Here is a 12,675-nt window from a genome sequence, read left to right on the forward strand (position 1 = left end):
TCCACTTCCAGCTTTCATTTCCACAGAAAAGTAATTTGAAAAGGGGAGGAAGGGGTGCTGGATATGCCTAGGTATGCTGAATCCATGCTAGAAGAGCATGGATGTGTTTTCTGATGGAACCAGGCAGGCCTGTACTCATATTATCACCTGGGAATGCAAGGAGAAGAGAGCACAGGTGTCTGGTCACAGTGATGTACAAAAAGCATCTGAGGAGACATTACATCCCCAAGGCTGAAGGCAGGCTGGCAGAGCTGAGTGGGAGATGAAACCCACGGAAGGGTTCCCAGAAAGGCACATAACTGAAAGAAGCAAGGGAAAACAGAAGGAGGTGAAGGAGAAGACTGGATTCAGGATTTGGAACAAGATGTCAGATAGGCAGGAAGTTCACCTGTCACTGGATGTTCTGACTGAGTAGAAAGCAAATTAAGCTCCTAAAAAACATCCCTCCCCGAAGATGCCTAACAGGTGTAAGAAGTGCCTGCAGCTGCCGATTGAGTCAATGACAAAGAGTCACAATCACAAGCTTGTGTTGTTTTTTTTTCTTTAGTAACTTGGAGAAGTCAGCCATCTAATGCCTTGTGCTGCTTCCTGTCCAACTCTGAGTCAACTACACACAGCTGCAATAAATACAGATCTATAATGGCAGAGCTCAGAGCAGTCGCCCAGCTGTCAGCACTAACTATGCTTTGAAAGAGCACAGAAAAACACATTAAGAGCAAGGAAACTCTCAAGTATGACTACAAGATTGTTTCTCATTCCCATTTCCATTTGTATTGTCTTCCCAACACATGATCAGCTGTTTTCTCCCCATTCCTAAAGAAGAGCAAACATGAGCATGCCAGAAGCAGCAGCTAATACCACATCTCCTGAGAGACTAACAGAGTTCATATGCCTTTAGCTTACTTCTTATAATAACTACTTTAATACTTGTTTAATTTCCATCATCTCATAACAGCTGCTTTAATAAATATTCTATATGATAAAATATTTTGTAATTTTAAAGCAGAATTTTCATCCTTATTAGAAAGCCTCAGATTCTTGGCAGCAGGCTTCTGCTCATGGGTAACAACCCAGTATCTGTGGGATAAAGGTGTTATCTGAGGTGAATAATGTCAAGGTCCAAAGGCATTTAGCTCCCTGAGAAGCACTGATGGGTCATGTAACTGCATTTTTAATGTACGTTGTATAATTTTTTAATTAAAGCAGAATGGCAGTGCCAGAACTCAACCCTTCTGATGATAAGGCTATCCCTTGTTTCATAGGAATTGCTGGCAGTCACTCATGCTTCAGTTGTTACCAAGACTTCCATAAATTCAGTTTAGTTCATTAACAGATGACAACTGATTTGGTTAAAATAAGACCTTCCTTATTGGAACATGAAAAGGTCAAAGAAGCTCTGAATCTATTAAAAATCCCTAGTGTTCTGACAGATTTTCTTTCCTGATTTTCTTCCCCCCCCCCCCGTAATTTGTATTTCTATCCTTCACAAATTTCACAGTTAAACAGCCTGGTCTGTGATGCTTCTGATATCTCTGTGACGGTGACTTGTCCCAGTCCAGGAAATTTAGGATTCCAACCCTTGAGGTTGGAATTTCCCACTGTTTAGGTGCCTACTTGAAATGCACAGTTCTCCTGTCACAACTCTGAAGTGCTTGGATTTCTTTTTCCATGCTTTATTTCAAGACAACCCAGTTAATTGTACTGAGGTCTATCAAATAATAACAATGAAGTTGGATAGCGAAACCAGTGCTCTACCAAACCAATCAGGCATTACACAGTGCTTTTTATAGGTGGGAATTATGACAGCAAGACAAAGCACTGCCCCAGACACTATGAGGGTGGTTAAGGCATGAAGGAATGCAGAAAACAAGATTAAGCTGGGACCTGGATGACCCCAGATAAAACTGAATGGCAGACCAGTTCCAAACTGGCATTAATATATTCCCTTTTTTTCTGTCTTGATGATAATAAAATCCTTTGCACATTTGGAAACCATTTCTTACTAATTATTTTGGTGGTTATTTGGCAGCCCACAGCACTTGTGGGCCATAAAGATGAACACCCAGAAAGCACAGATCTCCAGCAAAGCTTTTGAGTCACCTGAACATCTGCTTTTTTTTTCCCTTTGAGACATACACTAGGACAGTAAGAAAGCTCAGGTGAATATATATAGAAGATACATGCCATCAGAAAGAATTTGCACTGCCCTATTTTGAGGCTGGATGTGGTCTCTAAACAACTGTTTATGTTGATGAAAGGCATTTTCAGCGATAATATCAAGAAGCTCTGATTGAAATGCTGATGGTTAAAATCTGTTATGAAGCCAAGAAATATAATAAAACAGAAAACCTACTACAAAGAAGTTATAAAGGCTATTGCAGCATTGCTGATTGCCTAAAACACAGGAAAATGAGTTAAAAGTTAGGATAAGCAGCATCCAACACCTAAAAGCAGAGACTAAAAAGGCAAGAAAATATTAAGAAAATAAAAATTGATAACCTGTGAATGAACACGGATGGCTTCTGTGTGTCCCCATTCACCAGCTGTTTCTATTACTTTTGGGCAAAGGCGTTGTGAAGGAAAACAAATTACGATTTAATGGAAAGTGTACTGGGCTGAAACAAAGGCAAAAATCTGTGATTTTTTCCTTCCAAAGAGATCGCTTTATTCCACCAAAGGGCAGTCCTGCCTGGGGATTACCTAAGAGCAGATTCTGAGCATGGGGCTCCTGGATGGAGTGTTTGTCTACTTGTTTCATGCCAATCTTAAGTTTGCAGGCTCTTTCAGCACTTACGCCAAAAAAGATTTCATGTTCTGAAGCATCAAAGTAGAAGACTCACATGTTGTACTAAATTTGGCCACTGGACAGTGGCTTTAAAATGTAATAGATTAGCATGTGGAATGGATTGCATTTATTTTCACATTAATCCAGCAAGGGAGGGAAGCTGTTTTCCTGCTTCAGAATATGGCAGAAGAAATAAGCACAGTTTTAGGAAGGGAAAATGGAAGTGAATGCAGGGATATTCACGGGGAAGGGAGATTACAGGGTGCTCAAGTGAGACATAGAAACACATCTGCCTAAATCAGGTACGTATGTGTACACACTCACATACACACACACAGATGTATGGGCAACATGACATCTACAAACACTGTTGTGAGCTGGAAGAAATGAGAAAGAAGAAAGTGCGTTCTGAAACCCAGGCAAGCCGGCTTAGTGGGCTGGCATGCTGCATAACAGATCAAAGAGGAGCAGGAGAGAGAATGACTGTCAGTGCCATTTGCTTACTGGCTCTTGCTGTTCTAGTTCACCCTGCTTTCATTTGCCTTGTCCTTTTGCAGATCTCACCTTACATGCACGCTTTCACAGGTAGCTTTCACCATCCTTCATGTAAAGGTACCTGAACCAAAAGGCAGGGGAGACAACTGCACAGAAGATACGTCTGTGCACAGTGAGCTAGGAAAATCTCCAGTGCACTGGCAGAGGAGCAAACTAGTTAGCATTGCTGGTCAGAGCCAGCAATATCCTCAAAGCCATGGAGGAGGAGAGTCTAAGTGAACCATAAGCTTGTTCTGTTCCAGCAGGGGACTGCCTACAGGGCATCCTCAAAACATGAACCTGAATAGGAGTCCAGCCACCTTAATTCCTGTGAGATGTTCAGGGCTGGGAATGTGGGAGAAGAAGAGAAATGGAGAAGAATTTGTCTTGCTTCTACATGAGTAAGAAATGCTGAGCAATAACTTGGCAATTCCTAGGAAGCCCTGCACAGACTTATCCAACCACGGCCACCCAGTTTGTGGTTGTACACCCAAGGTGCTAAACATGACCTCTTTGCAGTTCCTTTATCCATTTATTTTCTCTTTCACTTTGGATGAGAATGTGAATCATGGGACCTCCCTGCTTGAAGCACAGGCTGTCTTTTCCACAGTAATAATCTCATTTCCTTTCTCTCTTTCCCTTGGATTCTTCACCAAACTAAGTTTTTCAGGTTAAATTATTTCTCTCCAAGAGAAATGCATCTTGCTGATCAGGATAGATGATAGATACAGGACAGTCTGGTGCCGTATCTCTTGTGAGCTGCCTTGTCTAGCTAACTACCTGGATGACAGAGTTCTTGTTCTTAACACTCCATGTGGAGCTGCACTTTCCCTGTCTTTAAAGATCAGGCTGCATTTCCTCTGTGAGAATGAATTACTCTAATGTAGCTTTAGGCAATAGAAGGAGACACTGTGTCTGTAATATAATTTCTCCATTCCAGAATCAGAGCAAAACTCTAAGTCAGATGCATTTCTCACAGCACAGTTTGCGCTAAATGTCTCTTGAGCCTCAGTCAGATGAATGGTTTTCATTTGTGCTACAATATGACTTTCTTATAGAGATACCCTTCTTCATGTGTAAGTGTGCAACAGAGTCCAAGTTTTTCTGTATGGCCTCAGTAGCTTGCACATTCTAGGGTAAAGAAGTTAAGAGAGATCACATCATTCACTTTTTTTAATGGTTTTTCCCTCATAGAGGGTAAGGGCACACTTCTTTCTGAAAGAGGCAAGGAATGGCTGAACACTGTTCACACACCAGTGGTAATGTGAAATAGACTCAGAGAATACATTTTTTTCTCAGCTAATTACCCTTACTCTCACTTGGTCCCAGCATTTCCCAAGAGGAAAAGCTGGTAGAAAATTCTGTCTGCTTCCTTGAATTTTATTTTATTTCAGAAATTCACATAGCAAAAATCGGAGTCAGCCTTGGTTCTAACATCCTCACCTTTTCTGTTTCCTAACAGAATAACCCATGTGCTGGGCACCCTTGCAATCCAGCATGCAGAAGGTCAGGCAGTGCTGGAAGGCAAAAGTAAAGTGGAAAATAATTTTTCCTGAGCTGAGCATACTCTTCTGTCACATAGTGAGCTCACACTCTTCTAGACAGAGTTATTTTCTCTTCAGCTATTAAAGCCACACTGTTAGACCAGAAGGATGTAACCCATATGTGCAATGAGCCAAGGAGACCTAACAAGTAACTGTATGATCCTATGCAGATTTCATTCTGCAATGTTGTCTTGGCTGGTTCACACAAAGGTAAAACACATAACTTGGCTCTTACGAATACGTACATACTACCTTTTCCCATATGATGGGAAAACTCTTCCCACTCCCCGTCTCTTCTTCCTGCAGCCTCCACTCTCTCCTTTGCTCTCATTTGTTCCCTGTATCTTCATGGTCTTTCTGTTTCTCCCTACTTTTCCTTCCCTGAAGCATTTCCAATATCTGAGCTTCCTTATATTTTCCATTTTCACCTTCTTCCTTTGTTCTGTCTTCTTAAAGGATAGAAGAGCTAACACTGATTTTTTTCCTAGTGCCACCACTGGTAGTCAGAGTGAACATTTGCTACATAACAATGGGATGAGGCCAGTTTCTGTATTATCATCTCAGGCTGCCTGCAGATTCAGATTGATGTCACTGCACAGGGCCATACTTGTAAGCCTTTCTTTACCACCACGACAAATTGGAACTTATTTTAAAAATCAATAAAATATAGTTTCTGCAGAACCTTAGCATACGACTTGTGCTACCACAGTACTGCGCCAGGAATATGACCGCACTACTGGAAACTATCAGCCACCTTCTGACCATCTGTAGTTAATGGCTACTTAAAAGCAGCCCTTAACTTTCTTCTGCAACCTTTTAAAGTTGGAGGTTTCTAATGTACGCCTGAAGAGACTGAAAACTGGGTATCTTCCAGATCATGTCCCTGTTCTGGGAGCTTATGGAACCTGAGAATATCTGGAATATCAACTGATAATGCAGCCTTTGATGGAGAAGTGGGCAAATGGCTCTTTGGGCAGGAGGAGGGCAAAAGCTGTTCAACTGGGGAATGCGCTGGGAGCGTTGGAGTGGGGATGAGAGGGAGGGGGAGGGTGGGTGCAGGAAATTACTGCTCTGTCTGAATGGAGCTAGGTTCTTGCTGTAATCAGTGGGATGGCCTCCCTCAGCCTCCTGGTACTGAGAGGCACTTTGTCTTCCTGTCTTTTCTGAAGCAAGGTGCTCAACATTAGAAACTACTTACCTGATAATTGCTGCACTGAAGGCTGGTCATGTGTGCTTAACAACTGTGCCTGAATGGTTTCTACTACCCTCTTAAAACGACGGCTTGGACCTGTGAGGAGAGAAGAGGCACAAATGAGTGTGAGAGGAGTGTGAACTGAATCCTCATGTAACACAGGCTGGAGGGAAAGGGTCACAAACATCTTCCCTTCCGTCTCATCCCCATAAGTGTACATACATACAGCACAGCTATGCTTCACCTAAAGGCACAACTTTGAGGAACTATTATAAAGTCCCAATATAAATATAAGCTTCGCTGTGTTGGACTCAACAAAAGGAAAGACAGCTTATTTTGTAAAGATAGAAAAGACTGGGGACATTTTTTCCTTGTTATTTTAATTTAAACTTTGTGCGTGGCATGTGACGAGCCAGGAAAAAAAAGAGAGATCACATACTTCTGTAAGAAGGGAGAAATCATTGGCCCACAGAGACAAAGTGAGATACTGAGACCATTGAGTAAAGCAAGGATGTTTTATAGGGAAGTATTTCAAATCTGATGAACAGAGCAGCATTAGTTGTGCAGTATTAATTATGGTGGTGGCAACTTCACCTGTGGGGAATCTTTTGCCCTCCCACCATTTCCATTACTACCAATGCCATTCTTGATCCCAATATCCTCCCTTTGCCCACTGTTGGAACCTTCCTACATATCTTTGCAGGCCTCCATATCAGCAAGGACAAAGACAACTTGCACCATGTTGCAGCTTTGCCATAGTTACCTGATAAGAGTGTGAAAGTGACAGAATAGATCCCGTTTTCCTTCTGCGCTTCTCCCCCTTCTGTGTATGTTATGTCCACCTGGAACTTAACCGGCTTCTGGAAGACAGCAGGACCTCCTGTGGACTTGTACTCTGCACGGAAACTTGTCTGTGAGATGACACTGTGACTGAGGCTTGGAATCTGAAACAGGTCGGTAGAAGACGGTACAGCCAGTGCGCAAAGGAAACAATTGCAAAATTTATAAATTTGCTGTTCTTTCTTCTGGACTTGAATTTGTGATTCTATGCTATCAAAGAGACATCAGGACAAGTAGCAGACACATAGACAAGTGTCTGGAATATCCACAGGGACAATATGTGTACTTACCCAAACCACTACTCCTATCAATACATAAAACAATTTTGAGAAGCTTTCTGGTGTGATCCAGTATCATCAGACCTACAGTAGGATTTCACAACTCACTAATTTTCAGGCAGGCACCAATAACAGATATTGCCAGAATTTAACTTACTCTCGTGTTTCATTTATTGCTTCACAAAGGACAAAATTTTCAAAAGATCTCCCAAACCATTTGGAAATCTGGCTTCTAATTTAGGAGGAATTATGAGAGATGAGTTCTTCAAGGTTTCCTTAAGGACTTACTTATCAGGCTATGACAGTACATTTAATTAGAAGTTATCTGAAGAGATGATTCATAGAGTTTGCATACCGCATTGCATCTCACCCCACAGATGTGGAGGTATGCACAGGATCACCAATACAAAAACTGATGCACACTATGCTAAACCCACAGGCACAGCTAAATGCATGAAACCAGTACAGGAACATCGCTGCTTCAAACCAACCTGAGACGGATTGTTTGATGGTTGAATGTTTGATGCATACTGCACACACTCTCTGTATGCCAGCACTGTGTATGAACAGTTAAAAGAACTGGATTTTTGTTTTTGGAAGAAATTCACTGCAGCAGCATAAAGACTAAAAAGGAGAGTAACATTTTGTGGAAAACAATACCAATTCAACAAACTATATAAGAAATTGAGCTGCCTTCTCTCAATTCCATTGGAAAATAAGGTCTCAGTACGCTTCAAACACCCTTGAATTTAAAAATCTTGCAAATTAAATTATTGTACTGACTTTTTCCTTATTGCTACTTGCAAATGGTAAGAATAAGAACTTTCTGTTGGAGAAAAAAAAACAAAACACAACCAACAAAAAAACATTTTCCTCTGCTAAAACTGCAGATTATCCTGGATTGTAAATAAGGAGTATGTACAACTGAGACTCTGGTCACCAGTGGAAATTACCATTTTATCTGTCATAAAGCTGAGGAGAGAAGATCTAAAGTAATAAATGCAGACACGGCACAGGTTTTTGTCTGATTGAAGTGGTGGAGAGCATAGTCAGGGAAGCCAAGACTTTTGCATAGATGGTGACCTTAAGAGAAGTATGACAAAGCAGCAAATCACCGCCTTGATACTGTACTACCAGTGTTCTCTAACTGCATTGAAATTCCAAGCACTGCCAACTTGGAGACTTCACCTTTCAGAAGGCTGAAATCTTTTCTCACAGAATATTTTCTACAGTTAGAAATTTAGACAGAACACAATGGAGGCCTGAATCAACACAACACATAACTCAGATGCACAGAGGATGAACCTGAAGGAGAAGAAACCCTGCCCAGTACATAGAATCATAGAATCACAAGGTTGGAAAGGACCTACAAGATCATCTAGTCCAACCATCCTCCCATTACCATTGCTACCACAAGCTATTAAACCATATCCTGTAGCTCCACATCAACTGGTAGCTCCTCATCCAGACATGGCAGAGTGAGTCCCAGATCTGACCAGTGAGCAATGCATCTAACAGGCAGCTTGGCTGACTTACCGACAGGAAAGCGTGGACAATATCAGCCTTAATGGAGCTTAGTGGTTTGTCCTTAATGACCACAAAAATCTGTTCTTCTTTCTCCAGATTAATGAAGTTACCAAACCAGGACTTTTTGGCAAGCCTGACATGATGAAAAAGAAAGAGTTGATTTAGAATACTGAGCACTACTTCTTAGATACCTTCCAGACAGGAAAAAAAAAAAAATTAAAAACTGCACAAGAAATTATTGATAACACTCCAGCTGTGGTTTTACTACAACAGGTAGCTCACAGAGTCTATGAATATCCCCTCACTTAGTGAAAATTGTTTAAGTAACAGTCCCCACCGTGTTAACTCTCGCAAGATGTGTGACCAGCCATGAAAAGAACAGTAGCAATGGTAACTTTTATATAAAGCCAATTAATTAGCCAACACTAATTAATATGCCACGTACATAACTCATACACATAGGTCTCTCTAAAAGTAATGCCTCCTATTTATTTCCATGGAAACTACAACAGATGCAAAGAGCATAACAATACTATGTGATAGAGCAAATTCTTAGCTGCAAAACAGTATTTTTCAACACAGTCACCACCATCAGCTATGCATTTTCACTACCTATAAACAAGAGCCTGCATATTGCACTTGTAAAAATCTGAATCAGGTGCCCCACTGTTGTCACCACTGCTGAAACGCATCACCCATCACCTTACTGCTCTCTTCCACTGGTTGGCCTCCATAAATGTTCAGCAAACTTCAATAAATGTTAACGGATGTCACTTTTTTCCGCTTGCAGGAATTCAGTGACACCCCACTTCTTCATTTGCACTTCCACGTCAGATGCCACTCCATCAGACTGCCCCTCTGCTGCCATTTATCGCACAGCAACAAAATGTAACTGAATATTGGTGGGAAGGTTCCCCTCTATTGCCATACCACCAACATCTGATGTCGTGGGCTAACATAATAACATAGAAGGCACTGCTTTTGGTGCAGACCTTGAAAAGCTGGGGACATGTTTCTGAGATGTCTCCAGGGATCTCAATTTTTGTGACAATAGTGGGTGTTGTCAGCACAGCAGTTTAAGTTTACTCCTGCCCATTTCAACCCCTTTGCTGTTTCTAGGCTTGGAAAGCTCCATTCCCAAATGTGTCTTCTTGGACTGACAGTCACTTTTTAAAGCAAGCTCGAGGTTTCATTGGCCCTTCAATCTGCCTGCAAATGAAATCCACTGCTACCCACAGAGCCAGAACAAAGACGTTTTCATTCATTAGTCCCATTCAGCAAGAGTTCAATAAGGAACAAACTCTGGCTTTCTTACAAAAGAACTTCCAGTACTAAGAAAGAAGATCTCAGCACCACAAAAAACACAGTGCAGGCTTTCCACAGACAGCAGTCCAACTCCATCATTCCTTTCAGCATCAGATGGAGATATCACCATATAATCAAGTTGTTCTGTTTTCACACTGATCATATCAGCACGTTTCATTTTGCTTATTGTTCCATCTTCTTGATGCACCTTTGCTGAAACTCACTTTTAAGTTAAATCAGCTAAAGGAGAAATGGGGCATGTATATTACTGTGGGAAACTACTCAGAACTTGGAGGCAGTACTGCTGAGAGTTAAGACATTGAGGGCAAGGAAGATGCCATCAGATATGAGAACCACCTCCCTCAACCTGCTGGTCACACTTCTCTTGATGCAACCCAGGATATGGTTGGCCTTTTGGGCTGCAAGAGCACACTGCTTGCTCATGCTGAATCTTTCAATTGACATGTCCAAATCCTTCTCTCAAGGCTACTCTCAAGCCATTCTCTGCCCAACCTGTATATGTGCTTGAGATTGCCCTGATCCAGGTGCAGGATTTTGCCCTTGGTCTTTTTGAACTTCATGAAGTTGGCTGGGCCCGCCTCTCAAGCCTGTCCCAATCCCTCTGGATAGCATCCCTTCCCTCTAGCATGTCAACTGCACCACTCAGCCTGGTGCCATTTGCAAACTTGCTGAAGGTGCATTCAATCCCACTGTCATGTGGGATTGTATTCTAGCAAAGAAAAATTTAGCATGAAAAAGCCAGAGATGAAAAGGCCTGCCACGAACAAGTTTTTCACTACGCTGGATATTTTATGATGTCATGGCAAGCAACAGGCTTTCACTTTCAAGGGATCTTCACCACTCAACATATCAAGACAATCTACAGACCAGCCATTGCAGAAAAGGAAAACCATCTGCACAAAGGACTGCTGTGCACCCCAACAAAGTGCTAAACAGCTGATTATTAGGAGAACCCCTTCCTGGCAGCAAAGTGAATGAGGAAGGGCAGAGATGAAGCAAGAGAGGAGCATGGAAACACCGCACCTCAGCTGTGCAAATACTCATTTGTGTCCACCCATTATAGAGATGAGTACAAAAGGATTCATTTGCAATTTGGTAAATCACTGCCCCCCACTCAATTAAAGTGGGCTGGAAAAGTCACTCCCTAAAATATTCAGAGGCATCTGTAACTAAACCAGTGAGCCAAAGATTAGCATGGAGAGCAGTAAAGAGAAAGGGCCTCTCATTTAAATGGGTCGTTAAGGAGCCAGGGTTAGAGTGTGAAAGGAAATTACATACTAATTAGCTCATGTGTCTCACACGTACCATAACAACTCCGCAAGCCCCCAGGGAGCTGGGGCTATAGCTCCCTGCATGTAAAGGGCCTATGCTCATTAGTAAATTTGCACCTGGCTATCTATCTAAAATGTCTGGTTGTTTTAGGCTGGGATCTATCATAATGTGAACAGGGCTTGGCTGTCAGGACTCAAGGGGCCCAATGTATGTCACACATGCTCCTCGGAAGCTGAACTTGAAAAAAGCATGAATATTTAACTGCAGATCTGCCATCTTAAAATACTACTTTTCGCATTTGTATTTTTATTAATTGTTTTGTGGAGCCTTCACTTATAGTCTCTTAATGAGTACTGGTTAAGAGGGCCACAGAACACAAGGAGGTTTTCTCCTGTTCAGCTTGGAAACTTGGTCTGGAGTCTGCAGAGTGCAGCTGTGCTCTCTTCTTCAGCAAGGTTATCACCAGTAACACTGACTCTGGAAGATTCCCTGATAGCCTGGGCTATGATCCAGCTTGCAAATCACTAGAATTCAATACATGATTTTGCTCAAGTCACATGAGACAGAATAGATGCCAGTGGTCTCTCCTCTTTCTGGAATGAAATGGATCAAGACAGAGCACACGTGCACTCACTTTTCTCCTTGACAATGGCAGAACTAGCCATGCTTCTGTGCAGAGAATAGGTTTGCTGAAGAAGAAGCCACTTCAGAGTGAAACCAGACAATAAGGGTGTCCCTCCTCTTGAGGTGTGCTAAGTACTTCTGACTTGGATTAAAAAGGTACGATTCAAAGATGCTCAGCAATCTGAATGAGATGCTCTAGCACCCTCCAAAATCAGGCTCTAAACAGTGATAACAACAGTTTCTTGTGATGGCAAGCCTCCTAGTGAGGAGGAAGACAGAAGATACATGGGAGGCTGGGTCTATTGGGAATCTAATCAGGGGTTCAGTTGATGGAAAAAAAGCAGATAGATTAGTATGAAAACACAGGCAAGTGCTTTATTACTTCACACTGAATTTCTGACTGCTGTAATGTTCTGTTTTCTACTTTCGCAGTGTCTGACTGCATTGCTTCACTGTCTTCTCTGTCTCTGATTGCATGGATCTGCAACCTCTGTAAATCTACCTGTTTGGCATAAATAACAGCATTTCTAGGCAAGCAATTGGAGCTTTGCATGTCTAAAGCAGCTGGAGCAATATCTCTTTAAATGCCATCCCTAGCACATTTTCTAGGACTTTTTCAAATGAGAAAGAATAGCACTACCCAGACATGTTAAAGCATATAATCTAAACATCAGGTTTTGTTAAAAGAGTGGCAGTCATTGAAGAATGCTGTACTAGATCAAGGACATATATTTTTATTGCTCACTCCATGAG

At 41.9% G+C, this 12,675-nt stretch overlaps 1 protein-coding gene across 1 annotated transcript in view; it reads right to left on the reverse strand.

The window, feature by feature from the left end:
* Positions 1 to 12,675, reverse strand: part of BRSK2 (BR serine/threonine kinase 2) — a 299,120-nt gene that overhangs the window by 16,219 nt on the left and 270,226 nt on the right. Inside the window, 3 exon segments of the mRNA XM_085224331.1 lie at positions 6,062 to 6,151; positions 6,819 to 6,999; positions 8,710 to 8,833. Of these exon segments, the coding sequence (XP_085080457.1) occupies positions 6,062 to 6,151; positions 6,819 to 6,999; positions 8,710 to 8,833 (395 nt within the window).

Source organism: Meleagris gallopavo, chromosome 5 (genome assembly GCF_905368555.1).
Source record: "Meleagris gallopavo chromosome 5, MGAL_WU_HG_1.1, whole genome shotgun sequence".
In the NCBI taxonomy this organism is placed as follows: Eukaryota; Metazoa; Chordata; class Aves; order Galliformes; family Phasianidae; genus Meleagris; species Meleagris gallopavo.